This window comes from Scyliorhinus torazame, chromosome 19 (genome assembly GCF_047496885.1).
Source record: "Scyliorhinus torazame isolate Kashiwa2021f chromosome 19, sScyTor2.1, whole genome shotgun sequence".
Taxonomy (NCBI): Eukaryota; Metazoa; Chordata; class Chondrichthyes; order Carcharhiniformes; family Scyliorhinidae; genus Scyliorhinus; species Scyliorhinus torazame.
Window position 1 is genome coordinate 71,083,561 of NC_092725.1, and position 18,341 is coordinate 71,101,901.

At 46.4% G+C, this 18,341-nt stretch overlaps 1 protein-coding gene across 3 annotated transcripts in view; it reads left to right on the plus strand.

Annotated features, from left to right (window-relative positions):
• scube1 (signal peptide, CUB domain, EGF-like 1) overlaps positions 1-18,341 on the plus strand; it is a 406,877-nt gene that overhangs the window by 237,951 nt on the left and 150,585 nt on the right. For all 3 annotated transcript variants that reach the window (XM_072484510.1, XM_072484511.1, XM_072484512.1), the window contains one exon: positions 10,141-10,257. In XM_072484510.1, coding sequence (XP_072340611.1) covers positions 10,141-10,257 — 117 coding nt within the window. The remainder of the gene's footprint in view (positions 1-10,140; positions 10,258-18,341) is intronic.

Consider the following 18,341-nt stretch of genomic DNA (forward strand, 5'->3'; position numbering starts at 1 on the left):
TGATTTTGATGACTGCATCATTAACATGTTCTGCACATTGCACTATATGTACATGGTGACAGTTAATTAATATTAGCGAGAAAAGATTCAGTACTTGCAACACAGGTTGCAAGAAATTCTTTCAGGTTTTGTTCTATAATTTGTTATGATCGGTCCCAGGCGAGGTCCCCAGATTTGTTAGCCTCCGGTCCTTCTGTGGAAACTATCCTGGCACAAGCCCCAGTTTATTAAATTCTTGGTCGGAGACCCCCAAACTGTTATGTCCGCAGGTGAGTAGGGATGAACTGGCTCCCTTTCTTCATTCAACCCCCTTGGTTGGATGTGAAAAGATAACTTCAAAAAGTATCCCTTCCCTTGCAGATACCTTTTCATATTTAAGTATTAAAAGGAGGCAATTTAGCCAGGCTTTCTTGAGTTAAAGAGTGAGTTTATTAGCTACGAAATATGAGGAATATAATAAAGCACATTCACACAGATTAGAAATGAGAAGAGAGTCCAAAAAGAAATGTTAAAAATATCTACAAATCAGTCTTTGACTTCTCCGTGAGGAGTAGATTGCGAAACATTGCGGCCGTATGAGATTCGTGATTCCAGTCGTGCTGACTTCAGCAGCTGAATAGTTGGTTTAGTGATTCCAGGGGAAATGAGGGGAATCTGCTGTCTTTTTGTTTCAATGCCTCACACACAATCTAACACACCCAGCACTGGTCCACACACCAAGGGCCCGATTTAATGGAAAAGTTTCTAAGTGTGGTAGAGAGCTTCCTGATGTGGTCCCGACTGATTCGCCAGGATCGCGCATGCCAGCGCCCCGCTATCAAGGAGGAGCAGCACTTAAACCAATCATGCAGAACAAACCCCACTAAGCCAAGTCACCGAGGAGACCAGGTCCACAATTCGGGGATGCCGTCCTGGCCAGGATGTTGGACGTGTTCGGGACCGGAGGGATGCCCTGTTCCTCTGAGGAGCTTGCAGCGTCCGCCACGGGGCAGGGACTGTCAGCTCGGGGAGCATCACCAGGAGGATGTTGGTTATTTCAGCATATGTTGCAGTCTGGCAGATATGCCTTTCAGGTCACATTCTCTGCCCCTGCTTCTCTTAGTATTGGTTTCAAGTGGTGTTCAACATGAGGGGAGCATTGATTCATCAGCTGAGGGCGGGATGGTGCTTGTGGAGTCTGGAGCATTGGCCGTAAGGTATGTGACTGAGTGTATGGTCATGTTGTTACTTACCTGATCTGTGGGACAGCTGTCTCAGTTTTGCGCCAGTCCTCAGACGTTTGTGAGCTGAGCTTTGCAAGTCGACTGGACAGGTGCGTCTTTGTCATTTTCGGTACCTAAATCAATGCCAGGTGATCTGTGTAGTTTTGTTTTTGTTCTTGTTTGGCATTTCAATAGCAATTTGATGCAGCTGAATGGCCTCCTCGGCCATTTCAGAGAGCAAATTTGAGTTGGCTACATTGTTGTGAGTGTGAAGTCACATGTAGGCCAGCTCGGGTAAGAACAGCAGATTTCCTTCCCTAAAGGATGCAATCTTTCATGACAAACTGGTGGCTTTTAAAAAAATTAAATTTAAAGTACCCAATTATATTTTTTCCACTTAAGGGGCAATTTAGCATGGCCAATTCACCCACCCTGCACATTTTTAGATTGTGGGGGTGAGACCCATGCAAACACAGGGAGAATGTGAAACTTCCACACAGTCAGTGACTTGGGGCTGGGATCGAACCCAGGTCCTTGGCAGCGTGAGGCAGCAGTACTAGCCACTGTGCCACCGTGACACCCGTGACAAACTGACGGCTTTGTGATCATCGTTCCTGCGCATGATTTTTCATTCCAGATTTATTCATTCATTGATTTAAAATTCCTCCAGCTGCCGTGGTGAAATTTGAACGTGCCTCTGGAGTAATACTCTGGGCATCTGGGTTACTAGTCCAGTGACAGTCCAATTTAGCATTAGGTATCGGAATTATCTGCAGCTAAACAAAAAGAACCCCAACAGTAGTGACAGGTTGCCTCCAGGTCCCATTATGGAGACATTGGTTAGTCAATATTTATTAATGCCCTGGATTACTGCAGACCTGCCACAAGTATTGAATCTGCCTCAGAGGATTAACTTAGTTGCAAACTTCTATCACCAGTTAATGTGCTCTTGAGGGCAATTTGACCCTGAAGAGACCCTGCATACCTTCCCTCCCCCAGGGAATACAATAATTATTTGGTTGTTAGACCAATTTAGAATGAATGGATTTGAGCCCTCACTGAGTCAACTGCAAGTATAAGAGTTTCTCATAGGCGGCATTGTGAGAAAGAAGCTCACTATAAAATGAATAAGCACTGTCCTGTTGGTCACAGTGAGGATACACAAATATAATCTATGAAATGGTGGTTTCACCAGTTGACAGTGCTGAATTTCAGCAGCAGCTACTCGACACTCTCAAAACCATGTATAGTGAGCCCTGCAAAACGAGCATATGTTCTTGTTCCTCATTGCCATTTAATGCTTTACAGCAGTGTTGTCTCAAGCATTATGTCCTAATTTCATCTACAGGGGACATCTGCCTTCTGGATGGTCCAACACAGGGCAGTTTTCATCATGTCAGCTACCTCTTAGTGTTAGATATCCAAATGTAGTATTACATTTCATTAAACGATGTCTGTCCGCTGAGTTTAACTTCAACTCCAGAGTAATCAGTGACAAATTAGATTAGGTTGACGTTGTCCCTCTCTGAAGCCACTTCAATTCTTGCCCATGATAAAGACTTTGACATCTGTCATTGCCATGTTGTGCGTAGAACTGTGTTACGAATAAAATTGAAGGAGGATCTTCTGTAGGACTTTGGTGTAATAGTCCACACGAGGCCAAGGGGATGGGAATTATCTTCCCAGTGTCCTTACGGAGCATGGGCTCCACCGCAAGGGGCGGGGATCTCTATTGATCTGTTTATAAAAGGTCGGCCAGTAAGGTACCCACCAGAGAGGAACCCAGTTAGGATCTACTGGACTGTGTGCATATTGTGCTGAAAATAAAAACATTATTTCTTTATTTTTACTCGGTGTGGACTCTCCTTATCCTTATTAAATTTGGCCTTTGGCTTATTCCTTTTTCAACAGCACAGAATTCAAACATGCTGACAACTTGCATGTCAAGCTAAAACAATGAGAGTATTGGGCGAAATTCTCCGGAAACGGCGCGATGTCCGCCAACTGGCGCCCAAAACGGCGCAAATCAGATGGGCATCGCGCCGCCCCAAAGGTGCGGAATGCTCCGCATCTTTGGGGGCCGAGCCCCAACCTTAAGGGGCTAGGTCGGCGCCGGACGAATTTCCGCCCCGCCAGCTGGCGGAAAAGGCATATGGTGCCCCGCCAGCTGGCGCGGAAATGACATCTCCGGGCAGCGCATGCGCGGGAACGTTAGCGGCCACTGACGGCATTCCCGCGCATGCGCAGTGGAGGGAGTCTCTTCCGCCTCCGCCATGGTGGAGACCATGGCGGAGGCGGAAGGGAAAGAGTGCCCCCACGGCACAGGCCCGTCCGCGGATCGGTGGGCCCCGATCGCGGGCCAGGCCACCGTGGGGGCACCCCCCGGGGCCAGATCGCCCCGCCCCCCCCAGGACTCCGGAGCCCGCCCGCGCCGCCTTGTCCCGCCGGTAAGGTAGGTGGTTTAATTTATGCCGGCGGGACAGGCATTTTAGCGGCGGGACTTCGGCCCATCCGGGCCGGAGAATTGAGCGGGGGGGCCCGCCAACCGGCGCGGTGCGATTCCCGCCCCCGCCGAATATCCAGTGCCGGAGACTTCGGCAACTGGCGGGGGCGGGATTCACGCCAGCCCCCGGCGATTCTCTGACCCGGCGGGGGGTCAGAGAATTTCACTGATTATCTCTCTTTGCTTAACACATATACAATGAAAAAATAAAATCATAAATCCCATGGTGACAGAAGCGAGGGATGGAGGGAGAAAGAGAGAAGAATTTTAACCACAGTTAGTAAAACATTATGCACCCGTTTTTGGTGAAATATTTCAGATAACATTTCAGAGCATCATCAACTTGAATATTATTTATATTAAATATCTGGGAATATTCTTTAATTGTTGAAAATTGAGTTAGTCCCTTTGTGCGACCTATTTTATGTGAGCTAATAGATCAGGCGGCAATTTGGAAGCTCAAAGGTTTCTTGCGAATAGAGGTCTTTTTCACATTATACAACTTTAAAATATTTAAATAATGGTACATTGAAGGACCTTAATGCGGAGGTCGGTATTTTTCACACGAAAGAAAGGGAACAATTGCTCCTCATACCACCATTAGACTTGGGGATGTTTCCCTCCCCATTGCAACATTTTATGTTAAATGAGACTTCCATGGCACCCTGAGGGGGGGGAGAGGGAACAGCCAGCAGTCATGATCCACATTGGAACCAACAAAATAAGGAGAAAGAGGCATGTGGTCCTGCAGTCAGAATTTAGGAAGGTGGTGGAAAATTAACATCAAGGATCTCAAAAATAGTACACGCTGGATTGGGCATTAAACATGCCTGGATACAAGGGGTGGGATTCTCTCAGCCCAGGCCGGGCCGGAGAATCGTTGGAATGGCCGCAAATCGCACAACGCCGCCCCAACGCTGGTCCGCCAATTTTCCAGAGAGCGGAGAATCAGCGCCATTGGCACCAGCACGGCACAGCGCCCCCCCCCCCCCCCTGGCAATTCTCCACCCGGGATGGGCTGAGTGGCCATGCAAAAATTCCGAGTCCCGCCGGCGCCGTCCACGTGTGCTCTTACCCGGCAGGACCTCGGCGTGCATACATTGGGGGGCAGCCTGGTGGGGGGGGGGGGGAGAGGGGGGCCCGACCCCGGCCTGGCTCACGATCGGGGTCTACTGATCGGCAGGCCGGCCTCTTGGGCTGGGGGCCTCTTTTGCTCCTCGCCGGCCCCTGTAGCCCTACGCCATATTGCATCGGGGCCGGCGTGGAGAAGAAAGCCACTGCACATGTGCGCATTGGCACTGGTCCCACTGCACATGCGCAGACCCGTGGCGCCCATCTGATGCCGGGATCGGCAACTGGGGTGGCATGGGTCGCTCCAGTGCCGTGTTGGGGTCAAAATCGCTGCTCCTAAGGGCAAGTTGACGCCGTCGAGAATCGCGACGGCATTTACGATGGCATCAACACTTAGCCTCAGGATCAGAGAATCCCGCCCAAGGTGTTCAGGAAAGGTAGGAAAGGAAGAAAAGGTGGGTGGCAGTATTGATTTAAGGAGAGCACTGCAGTACTGGAGAGAGAGGATGCCCCAAAGGGTTTAAGCACAGAATCTGTTTGGCTGAAGCTAAGGAACAAAAAAGGGGCAATTGCATTACTTGATATAATATGTAGACCACAACAAGAAGAATTGGTTTCGAGGAACAAATTTTCAAGGAAATTAGAGAGGTGCAAGAATTATTGAGCAGTTATAATGTGGGAGTTTAGTCACCTGAATATAGACTGGGAAAGAAATAATGTAAAGGGCAGAGAGGGACAAAGGTTACTGGAGTGTGTTCAGGAAAATTTGCATGGCAGTATGTTTCCTGTCCAATGAGAAAAGAGACACTGCTGGACCTGGTACTTGGGCATGAGGTGGGCCAGCTGCGTCAAGTATCAGGAGGAGAACACTGAGGAGACACCACTCATTGCATCATAAGGATTAAACTGGCTATGGAAATGGACAAAGAACAACCTAGAATAAGAATAATTAATTGGAGGAAAGGCCAAATTCAATAGGGATAGCACTGGATCTGGGCTGAATAAAGTGGCGGCAAAGTTGTCAGGAAAAATGGTAGCTGAACAATGGGCTACCTTCAAATAAGAGTGATTGAGCACAGTCAATATATAGGGCGGGATTCTCCCATCGGGCGGCTAAGTGTCGACGGCGGCGTAAAAATGGGAGTGTTTTACTCCGGTGTCGGCGCCCGTTCCGGGATCCCATTCCCCGGCCCACAGGGGGCTAGCACGGCACTGGAGCAGCCCACGCCGCTCCTGTTGCTGATTCCGGCGTGCACCCGGCGCCATGGGGTCCGCGCATGTGCAGTTGGGCCGGTGCCAACTAGCACATGCGCAGTGGCCTTCTTCCCCGCGGATGCCCCGACGCCAAATGGCGCAGGGCTACAGAGGCCGGCACGGAGGAAAGGAGGCCCCCAGCCAGAGAGGCCGGCCCGCCGATTGGTGGGCCCCGATCGCGGGCCAGGCCACTACATATGCCCCCCCCCCCGGGTGTCGGACCCCCCCTCCCCCCCACAGGCTGCCCCCGGACCCTTCAACGCCGAGGTCTCGCCGGCTAAGAGGATGTTAGAACGGCGCCAGCGGGACTCGGATTTTTTGTGAATCGGCGTGCCGGCCCATGCCAGCCCGGGCCGGAGAGCCGCCGCATACCCTGACCGGCACCGCGTGGACCATGCCGGCGCTTTTCCGCTCTGCAGAGAATTGCGATTCACGCGGCACCGTACTGATTCTCCGACCCCCCACGGGGGGGTCGGCGAATTCTGCCCATATTTTCTCCAAAGGGAAAGGTAGGGCAAACAATTTCAGAGTTCCCTAGGTGACAAAAAAGGATGGAGATTAAAAAGAAAAATTATGCTTATCACAGATGTCCCTTAGATAATTGCATCAGGAACCTGCTGAATATAGAAGGTTCAGAGAGGACGTGAGAAAGCAAATAAGAGAAGCAAAGAGAGAATATGAAAAGAGACTGGCAGCTGACATAAAAGGGAATCCCAAAGTCATCTATGGGCATATAGATAACAAATTGGTGATAAAAGGAAGAGTAGGGCCAATTCGGGACCAATAAATGGACTTATGCCTGGAGGCCATAGCTGAATTATTAAATTAATATTTTGTATCTGTCATTACCAACGAAAAAAGATGCTGTCCAGGTCATGATGGAACAGCAGGTAAAGAAGACATTTGAACGCTGTAAAATTGATAAAGAGGAGGTATTGGATAGCCTAACGATGCTTAAAATTGATAAGGTACCAGGACTGTATGGGAAGTGAGAGTGGAAATTTAGAGGCACGAGCCATAATTTTCTAATCTCCCTTAGACTCAGATGGGACCAGAGGACTGGAGAATTGCAAATGTTACACCCTTGTTCAAAAACAGAGGGAGTTCTAGGGTGGCACCCTGCCCTGGACCCGACCACCCAGGGGTCATCGATGATGTGGGAGACCCGTTCTGCCATTATGCCTGATCCATGTTCATGTGCACTAGTGCTAAAGATAAGCCCAGAAATTACAGGCCAGTCAGTTTAACCTTGGTGGTGGGGAAGCTTTTAGAAACAATAATTAGGGATAAAATTAATAGGCGCTTGAGCAAAGGTTGGTTGATTAAGGAAAGCCAGCATGGATTTCTTAAAGAAAAATCATATTTAACTAACTTGCTGGAGTTTTTTGAAGAAGTAACAGGCGACAATGTTTTTGATGTGGTGTACTCTTCGAAAGAGCATTTAACATAGTGCCACAGAACAGACTTCTGAGCAATGTTAGAGCTCATGGAATAAAGGGACAGTAGCGACATGGATACAAGATTAGCTGAGTTACAGGAAACAAGAGAGTAGTGGTGAATGGATGTTTTTCAGATTGGAGGAAGGTTTGTAATGGAGTGCCTCATGTGTCGGTGTTTGGAACCTTGCTCCATGTTGTATGTTATTGACCTAGACCTTGGTGTACATGGCACAATTTCAAAAATTGCAGATTTTACAAAACTCGGAAGCATGGCGAACTGTGGGGAGGATAGTCTAGAACTTCAAAAGGACATAGTGGGTGGGATGGTCGGACAAGCGGCCGATAAGATTCAAAGCAGCGAAGTGCCAAATTCAGTGCAGAAAAGTGTGAAGAGATTCATTTTGGTCGGAAGAAAATGAAAAGACAGTGGGCGCGACAGTGTGGAGTCTATACGGTCTCCCTGTATCTGCGTGGGTTTCCTCCGGGTGCTCCGGTTTCTTCCCACAAGTCCCAAATGACGTGCTTGTTAGGTAAATTGGACCCCGAACAGGGGGTACACTGAGGGAGAATTCAGAATTCTTGTGGCAATAATAAAAGATTACAAAGATTACCTTCCAGGCACGGCCAAGGAGTACCAGACGCTGGTTGAATCCCGCTTCTGGATATTTCAATGAGCCATTCGACTCGTTTAAATATTCAGATCTGGACCTCGCCCATCGACGGTGGAGCAAGTTGGTGATTCGCAATCGGCCCGGCACGGAGCCCGATTTGGAGCTCACACACATTTCACCCATTGCACCTGGCTCTGGGCTGGGTGCAATGAGGTTGTTGAATCGCATCCATTATAAAAAGAGAATGGATACAATTGTAAAGGCAGCGCAGGAGCACAGGAACCTGTGTGTATGTGTACATTGAAGGTGACAGGACAAGTTAAGAATACAGTATTTCAGACTTTACTAAAAGGGACATAGCGTATACGAGCAGACGGATTAGGTTATGATGCATCAAGCATTGGTTTGTCCTCAGTGGGATTATTGTGATTAGTTCTGAGCACTGTAGGAAGGATCTGAAAGCATTGGAGAGGGTGCAGAAATGGTTTAAGAGAAGGGTTGCATGGATGAAGAACTTCAGTTATGTAGGTGGATTGGAGAAATTGCGACTGTTAGTCTTGGAGAAGAGAAGCTTGAGAGGAAATAAAGAAGTATTCATTATCATGAAGGATCTGGACAAAGTATATAGGAAATACCTATTCCCACTGGTGGAAAGATCAAGAATAAGAGGTCACCGATTTAAGGTAATTGGCAAAAGAAGCAATGGAGAAATGAGGAGAAACTTTCACACAGCAAGTAATTAAGACCTGGAATACGCTGCCTGTGTGCGTGGTGGAGGCAGGTTCAATTGAAGCATTCAAGGGGGAATTGGATTGTTGTCTGAAAAGGAAGAATGTGTAGGGTCACGGGGCGAATGGCATTAAGTGAACTGCTCATTCAGGGAGCCAGTGCAAACATGATGATCCGAATGGCCTCCTTCTGCGCTGTAACAATTCTGAGAGTCTGCATTGTACGTGGAACACAAATGCCCTAAATATCAAACATCCTGATTCATTTGAAAACTCATATGGAAGTTTGATCACCTTTCACTAGGGATTATGTATAACTTTTTCCACTGTTTTAAACAGTGGCTGGGATTCTGCGATGGTTGGGGTTCTTTCTTCCTGCTGGCAGCACATCTCTGCCTGCGGGTTTCCAGGCGGAGTGGGGAGTTTTCAATGGGAAATCCCATTGACGAGCGGCAGCAAGAGTGAATCCTGCCACCAGCAAATGGTGCGCCGCCGAGAAACAAGCGGCTGGGGGATTGGAAAAACCCACCCAACATCTCAAATTCAGACAGGAAATGTATTATTAGCGGTCCCCGAACTCCCCATAGACACCGCCCTTGAAATGCTAATTCAATTACAGAAGTGAAGTTGTTCCGTTTGTAGGCTCGAAATTAATTATTGTAAAACTCTACTGTATGCTCAGTTACTGAATTGCCTTTCAAAGTATGTGATATACAATCATGCACAATAGTTGATTTAAGAAACTAAAAATTCCATTGATGGTTCATTTCACAAAAACACCATCTGGTACAGGCTCCAGCTGCAGAAAGAAGGCCCTGATTTGATTCTACTGTTTCATTAGTTAGCTCATTTTGGCTGGAAGGCATTTGGGCATGACATCTAGCTACAGTTGATGCCATGATGGGGATGTTGAGCAGAGTCCTATCCTAACCTTTATCTCATAGTCCCAGCTGGCAATTGATTTGTGAATGGATTTTGGGTGGTGATGAGATCAGACTGGTCCCAGGCTCGAGGCTTATGGGTGACCAATGTCTTCTTGAATGAGGCACCTGAGATTACCGGTGGAACTGTGCAGCAGTATGAGTCAACATTTTCAAGAAAAGAGGAGAAAAAAAATTCAATCTTAAAGAAGTGAAACTATAATGCAGTGTCATACACCACACAGAACATTTCATTCTCATTCATATTTTAAATAAAATTCACTTCATTTATTTTTCTGTTGATATGGGACTTCCAAAGGTTAAACAGTAAAGGTGTTCTCATTATCCTGCAAGACAATCTGGTATTTCTGATGCTGAAAGAAACGTTCCATGTTGAATTTATTCCTGACAGAAACATGTGCTGTGAACAATGGAGGCTGTGATCGTACATGCAAAGACACTGCTACAGGAGTCCGGTGTAGTTGTCCCGTTGGATTCACACTACAACCTGATGGAAAAACATGCAAAGGTCAGTTCCTGTTTTCTTTGTAATGCATCATAAGCCTTTAGTGGTTTTTCAGCACAATAAAATGTGAATATTCAGACATGTAAACGGCACACCTTCCAGCTGTAGTTGGCTGGCAACAACATTTGAATGTTCCTTCAGAAGATTAAAGATCTGTCAACTGCCCAAAATGGTTCACACATAACTGTAAAATAAACATTGATGAAACTTTACTGGTGGTAGCAAGTAAGTAAATGTATCTGGAAGGAATATTTTTTTCCAATTATAACACTTATTGTTTGTTGGTGATTCAGAGTTCATAGTCAGTAAGTGGCTCCAAGTTGTGAGTGCGGATTTTCTGTGTTTGGTCCGGTTTATACAAAAATGGCTGTTGCTGGGCTTTTGACTGAAATGGAAATATACCCTGACACCCAGCTTTCCAAAGGCGACATGTTAACATAGCTTCAGGTAGAGGGTGGCATGTGGCACAGTGGTTAGCACTGGGACTGCGGCACTGAGGACCCGGGTTCAAATCCCGGCTCTGGGTCACTGTCCGTGTGGAGTTTGCACATTCTCCCCGTGTCTGCATGGGTTTCACCACAACCCAAAGATGTGCTGGTTAGGTGGATTGGCCAGGCTAAATTGCCCCTTAATTGGAAAAGAAAAATAATTGGCTACTCTGAATTTATTTATGAAGGAACCATAGCTTCAGTTCACATAAGTGGTGGAATGGAAAATTGTGCACAAGTTAAACTTAAAAGCAATGAGGACAGCTAGAGTCATACAGGCATAGAGTTTCACAGCACAGAAAAAGGCTCTTTTGTCCATCGTGTCTGCATCAGCCATCAAGCATCTATCTATTTTAATCCCATTTTTCACCTTTTGATCCATAGCCTTGTATGCTATGGTGTTTCAAGTGCTCATCTAAATATTTAAATGTTGTGAGGGTTCCCGCTCTACCACCCTTTCAGGCAGTGAGTTCCAGATTCTCATTAAATCCCCATTAAATCTCCTGCCCCTTATCTTAAATCTATTCCCCTTGGTTGTTGACCCCTCTACTAAGGGGAAAGGCTTCTTCCTATCGACCCTATCAATGTCCCTCATAATTTTGTACACCTCCGTCAAATTCACCTTCAGCCTTCTCTGCTCCACGGAAACTTGAAATATCTAGGAAAGATTGAAGGAAAATTTCACGATAAGATAACGAAAATTGAGTATGATTTTGCAAAGACTCAAAGGCATCACTGGTGCCTTGGCCGTGGCTGAACAGAGAGGGGACAAAGCAGGCATGGACAAAAAAATGAAGGAAAAAGTGCAGGTGTGAGTCTGCAGGCAAGTAACAGAACAGTCCAGCAATGGTGCCCCAGTGATACCGCATAAGGTGGTTGTGAGAACGGGGCTTGCATGGAGGTGGAACCATGGTGCATGTAACAGCTGACCTGGATGACACTGAATGCGCTAGCCCTGTGTGCTGCGTGGTTGCTGCAGGTGCCCCTGCAACTGATGACACAACTTGAGATTCACTCCTCTGCTGGCTTCGACCCTGAGAAGGCAATTTCCACTGGATATGCGTGTGCCAGGGTCTAAGAAATACTGCTGGCATCTTGGCTGGTGCAACAAATCACCCGAAAATCAAATTCTTAATGAGACCTTCCTATTTAGAAATGGTGTTTAAGTTACAGATCAAAGGTACTGGTAAAACTAAGGTGGTGGGCCTAAAATTCGAGGGACCATAATGGACAGGAATCCAGGTCAATTTGGGCAGTGGGTGGTTATTTTATTGGTTATTTTTTCCCCAGTGATCTCTCCTTCCCAAAGGTCCTTTGACTAATTTCTGACAGTTGTCCAGTACCTCACTGAAGTAGTTATTCTTCAGATGGGAGTCTAGACAGTGAGGATTGGCAACATTTTCATACGATGCAGACCATCACTTATTAGCACAACCCTGGTCTGAAATGATGGATGGAATTTTAACCGTGGAACGCCACTGCTGAGGGCTGAGGGCGGAACAGGAAATGTGCACCACTCCCGATCTCTTGGTTTTTTTTGTTGCTTCGCGGCAATTACAATTAAAATTTAAAGTGCCAGCAGCAGGGTATGGGAAAGACACGGTGAAATCCACTGTCAGCTGACAACGCAGCAGGTACATGCAAGCTATAAAACAGCATCCTGGACAAACAGAAAGGCTCTACATCACAGCTGCAACTTTCCTGTCCAGTTCCATTGCCGTGAACATAAGACCCATTTCGAGCACAAAGGTTAAATTTCACTTGAGTGTTTCACATTACATTGGTGCACACATGAATAAAGTGAAACTACTGTTATTTGTTGAGACTAACTTAGTCAGAGAGCTAAATGTACTGGTACACCTCATGTTTCACAGGTATTGGTGGTTACTGGGAGTTGGGAACATTTCCTTAATCATGGGAGAAACAATGTTCTGTTTTTGTATTTACTTTATATTGACCTGCCACTCTGTGGAACATGGCTGAACTTGCAGGCTCACCTTGCCCTCCCTCCCTTCTTGGCAGTGCAAAGGATATTGTGTGAGTAGAGACACTGGGGGGGATTATCTCAGCCCAGGCCGGGCCGGAGAATCGCTGGGACAGACGTGAATCGCACGACGCTGCCCCGACGCCGGTCCACCGATTCTCCGGAGAATCGGCTCCATTGGCGCCGGCGCGGTCAGCGCAGATCTGGTCGGGGGCTGCCCTACACGGCCCCCCTGGTGATTCTCCACCCAGGATGGGCTGAGCAGCCACGCAAAAAATCCGAGTCCCGCCAGCGGAACCCGATAGGACCTCTGCGTGCATGCATCCGGGGGTAGCCTGGTGTGGGAAATGGGGAGGGGGGTCCGACCCCAGGGGGGCCTCCGCTGTGGCCTGGCCCGCGGCCGGGGCCACCGATCGGTGGGCCGGTCTCTCGGGTTGGGGACCTCTTTTGTTCCGCGCCGGCCCCTGTAGCCCTACGCCATATTGCGTTGGGGCCAGCGGGGAGAAGGGAGCCACCACGCATCCGCGCAATTGTGCCTGTCCCACTGCGCATGGGCGCCGGTCCCACTGCGCAGCCGCAGACCTGCGGTACCCATCTGACGCCGACAGCTAGAGTGGCATGGGTCGCTCCAGTGCCGTGCTGGCCCCCTGTAGGGGTCAGAATCGCTGCTCCTGAGGGCATGTTGACGCCGCCGAGAAACACGACGGCGTCAACACTTAGCTTCAGGATCAGAGAATCCCGCCCACTACGCTTTAAGCCCCTTATTTTCTTATCTTGACTAAACTTTCCTCCATCCATGCCCAGTACGACAGGCCCTTCCCACTCCACCTCTTGATGCCTCTGACCCCATGCTTTATGTGCCCTTGGATTCATCTTCCACCCCTACTGCACACCTTCCTGCCATACCGACTCACCCTTGTCTCCATACAAATTGCCATTCTCCTGCTCCGCTCCCTTGTGCTGCACAAAAGGAAAACTGATGACTTCAGATGCAGCAGCACAAAGCCTACTGTTGCACACCACCTTTTAGACCTACAAGAACCAGATGCCACGAGATTCTCATGCACTGCTGACTTTATCACAAAGCTAGATGTCATTACAAATAGCTTCAATATAATGAATATTCATGAAATCCAAATGTATTACAAGTAGGAGCCTGCCATGGGTTGGTATGAGGCCCCACCCATCACAAACATGCTGCTTACATAATCTCTAAATTCGAAGCTGCCAGGGGAAAGTGAAATTTCAGCTCCTGGCTAATTAATTCACCCCGCGCTCCATGTTTCCCTACTCTTGCGGTCACCATAAATTCCCTCCTAATGTGTGGCCTTACATCTTGAGTGAGGTTACTCGCTAAAAAGGAGCAGCAGGGACTTGGATGTTTTCCTTCCCCTCCTGAACCCAGGGCTCGAGGTCAGCTGCATTGGCCAACTTCTACCACCAACGAGATGGCTCCATCCACGCAAACCATCCACTTCGGATCTGGATTAGTGAATAACATGGCAAGTTATGAAAATGTTCAGAGAACTAAGTCTAAGGCAAATCGTATTTCTGATATTCTGTTTCTTTTGCTGACATTAGCAACTCATTTATATGACCAAGGGATTGATGGGTTTGCTATTTGTGAGACCATTTTATGATTGAAGGGATGGTACAAGCAGTCTTGCCTACCACCAGCAGTCAACATGGTTAGACTGAATAAGCAATTATTGACAAAAGGAAATAAAATCTACTTTAAGGGGGAAAATAAATGTTTGAAGAATATGCACCACATATTTCAATTGTGGTGCTATGCAAAGTTATGAATGAAATTCTCACCTTTGTGCAATCTACAAAATCATCTGTGATTGGGTGTGTTTTCTGAGGATACTACAGATTAAGAGTATGGGTATAATCAATGACTGTGCAGTATTGTGAGGATACTACAGATTAAGAGTATGGATATAATCAATGACTGTGCAGTATTGGAAACCCCAATGCACCGGCTTACGGGTGATGATGTTAATGCTGTTTTGATTGTAGATTTTCAGTGTTGCTTTCAGTAATGTTTACATAGTGTGACCTTAAGTCTATGTCTTTTCAGTGTGAATATTAATGGGATTGGAAACAGTTGCAGAGGATAGGCATGTTTGCATGCAGTACTGACAGCAAACTGTTCTTTCTCCATGTTGGACTTGACAATCTTCTCATACAGCGACAATGCTATTTTCTTGTGGGGGTAATTTGAAACATATATGTTAGGCTTGTTTTAATTTCTTCTAACGTTCTCTCTTCCTCATGTGTGAGCTTGAACAGTAAAGATCAATGAATTGCAAAATTATGGGGTAGGTTAGAAGCAGATAGTATTGATTCATTTAAATAGGAGTTAGATTTTTACAGAAAACATTATTTTGGGAGACATGGATACAGTACATGAATAATTTAAGACAATGCTTGGGAAGAAAAGGTTATTTTGGAGCAATTTCTCCCCCACTGGAGGTTTCCTTGCCCACTAACAGATAGAGATTGATTTCCATAATTAGCAAACAACTGCATAACCATTGGATATTGAAGTTACCTGCGTGGTAGAATGTGAATTAAGTGGACCTTGGTCTTATTCTAGTCTAGCAATTTCAATGCTACCAAGTTCCTCTCCTCACTAATGTCCATACATATGCCCTATTCAGCTCACTAAATAGAAACCTGAGGCGAAACTTCTGATCTGTGGAAACCGATCCTCTGTTGTGAGATCGGCAACAGGGTCTGGAATTTGGCATTGTAATGAAGTTGCCAGTTCCTTGCTCAAATAGCATACTCTCAAAAACTGGCAACCTAGTTGTTTCCAGTATTCCTTACTCTGACATGGAAAACTATTTTGCTTTTATACATCTTTCATATATGCTTTTATACATCTATATACGTGCTTTTGCATATATTTTCAAAATTATTCAGACTCAGAACGAACTGGCAAAATAATAATTCATTCAGCATTGACTGAGACTGGGCATTAAAGGCCAGTTGTAATTTGCACTGGTTTCCTTAATGCAGGACTGTTCCAAATTATTACATTGCAATTGATTTTCAACGTTTTTGAGATTGCAGACTGTGTTCTGTGATGAAAGGTTGAGTAAACTGGGCCTATATTCTCTGGAGTTTTGAAGAATGAGAGGTGATCTCATTGAAACATGTAGGTTTCTGAAGGGGTTTGATAAGGTCGACACTGAATGTTGTTGCAATTCATCTAGTGAAGCTACAATACAGGACGACTTGCATGCCAAATAACATAAGCAACAATTGATAGACGGAGCTAAGTAATCCCACAACCAATGGATCTGGTCTAAGTTCTGCAGTCCTACCACATCCAGTGTGAAGTGTTCAATTTCCTCCAGAGGTCACCAGCATCAAGGATGCCAGTCTTCAACCAATTTGATTCACTCCACATGATAACAAGAAATGGCTGAAGGAACTGGATACTGCAAAGGCTATGGGCCCTGACAATATTCTGGCAATAGTACTGAAGACTTGTGCTCCAAAACTATCTGTATCCCTCACCAAACATCCTGTACAGCTACAACACTGGCATCTATCCAGCAATGTGGATGCAGTACTGACGACAAACAGGTATATCCTGTGCACAAAAAGCAGGACAAATCCAACCTGGCTGATGAGCATCTCATCAGTCTACTGTCTATCATCAGTAAAGTGATGGAAGGGGTCATCAGCGGTGCTAGCAAGCAGCACTTGTTTAGCAGTATCCTACTCACTGACGTTTAGTTTGGGTTCTGCCATGTTCCACTCAGCTTCTGACCTCATTACAGCCTTGGTTCAAACATGGAAAAAATCGCTTAATTTCTGAGGTGTGGTGAGAGTTACTGGCTTTATATCAGGCTCACATTTGACCGAATGTGGCATCAAGGAGCCCAAAAGAACTGTAGTCAAAAGGGAATTATGGGGAAAATTATCCACTGGTTGAAGTCATTCCTGGTACAAAGTAAGCTAGTTATATTTGTGGGAAGTCAATTGTCTCAATCCCAGCACATCATTGCAGGACTTCCTCAGTGAAGTGTTCTAGGCCCAATAATCTCAGCTGCTTCATCAATGACCTTCCTTCCATCAGAAAGTCAGAATTGAGGATGTTTGCTGATGATTGTTCAACACAATTCGTGATCATCATATTCTGAAACAGTCCATGTTCAAATAGAGCAAGGCCTAGACAACAGCAGGGTAAGGGCAGCAAGGTGGAGCAGTGGTTAGCACTACTGACTCACGCCACCGAGGACCCAGGTTCAATCCCGGCCCCGGGTCACTGTCCATGTGGATTTTGGGCAGCACGGTAGCCTTGTGGATAGCACAATTGCTTCACAGCTCCAGGGTCCCAGGTTCGATTCTGGCTTGGGTCACTGTCTGTGCGGAGTCTGCACATCCTCCCCGTGTGTGCGTGGGTTTCCTCCGGGTGCTCCGGTTTCCTCCCACAGTCCAAAGATGTGCGGGTTAGGTGGATCGGCCATGATAAATTGCCCTTAGTGTTCAAAATTGCCCTTAGTGTTGGGTGGGGTTACTGGGTTATGGGGATAGGGTGGCGGTGTTGACCTTGGGTAGGTTGCTCTTTCCAAGAGCCGGTGCAGACTCGATGGGCTGAATGGCCTCCTTCTGCTCTGTAAATTCTATGATAATCTATGATAATATCCAGCCCTGGTTTCGCCTCGCAACGCACCATCCATAAACAAAGATGTTTTTAATTTTTGACTTTGGTGTGGTGCAGTTCTCTATTAAAAACCTTGCGTCAAACACGAGATAGGATGAATTGAAAGGGCTTGTTTATTTATACACACGCTAGCAATATGGCCAATGTGGGGAAGAGAAAAGAAAGAGGGCGGCACGGTAGCACAGTGGTCAGCACTGTTGCTTCACAGCGCCAGGGACCCGGGTTTGATTCCCGGCTTGGGTCACTGTCTGTGTGGAGTCTGCACGTTCTCCCAGTGTCTGCGTGGGTTTCCTCCAGGTGCTCCGATTTCCTCCCTCAAGTCCAAAAGGCCATGCCGTTAGGTGATTTGGACATTCTGAATTTTCCCTCAATGTAACCGAATAGGCGCCGGAGTGTGTCGACTAGGGGATTTTCACAGTAACTTCATTGCAGTGTGAATGTAAGCCTACTTGTGACATTGATAAAGATTATTATTCTTATAACTTGTTTCTTCCAATGTTTGGTCAGTTTGGATTACTGTCCGACAACCACATTTCAGTATCCTTCCATTCATCAGTTTAAGATAAAATGTCTGAACAGGTTTTTCTGAAGGAAAACTGTTTACATTTAAATGCATATGTAACACACTTCATCAAACTTTCAAAGCACGTGCTTCAGGAAAAATGAAGATGTAACAAAGCAAACATGAAAGTGATACAATAGAGATTTCTGTTAGTGATTTGTACAGACCTGTTTAGGGGCTTTTTGTGATTGTACACCAATTTCTATTGTATACAAGTTAGACCTTTTGTAAGAACCTATTTCTGACAGAGATTATACTATGTTTAACATTGCATTCAGTCAACACTTGGCTGAATGCTTTTCTTTTTTCATAGCATTAAGTGCAAAAATGGGGCTAAATGTGTCACCATTCCACCTGAAACCCAAAGCT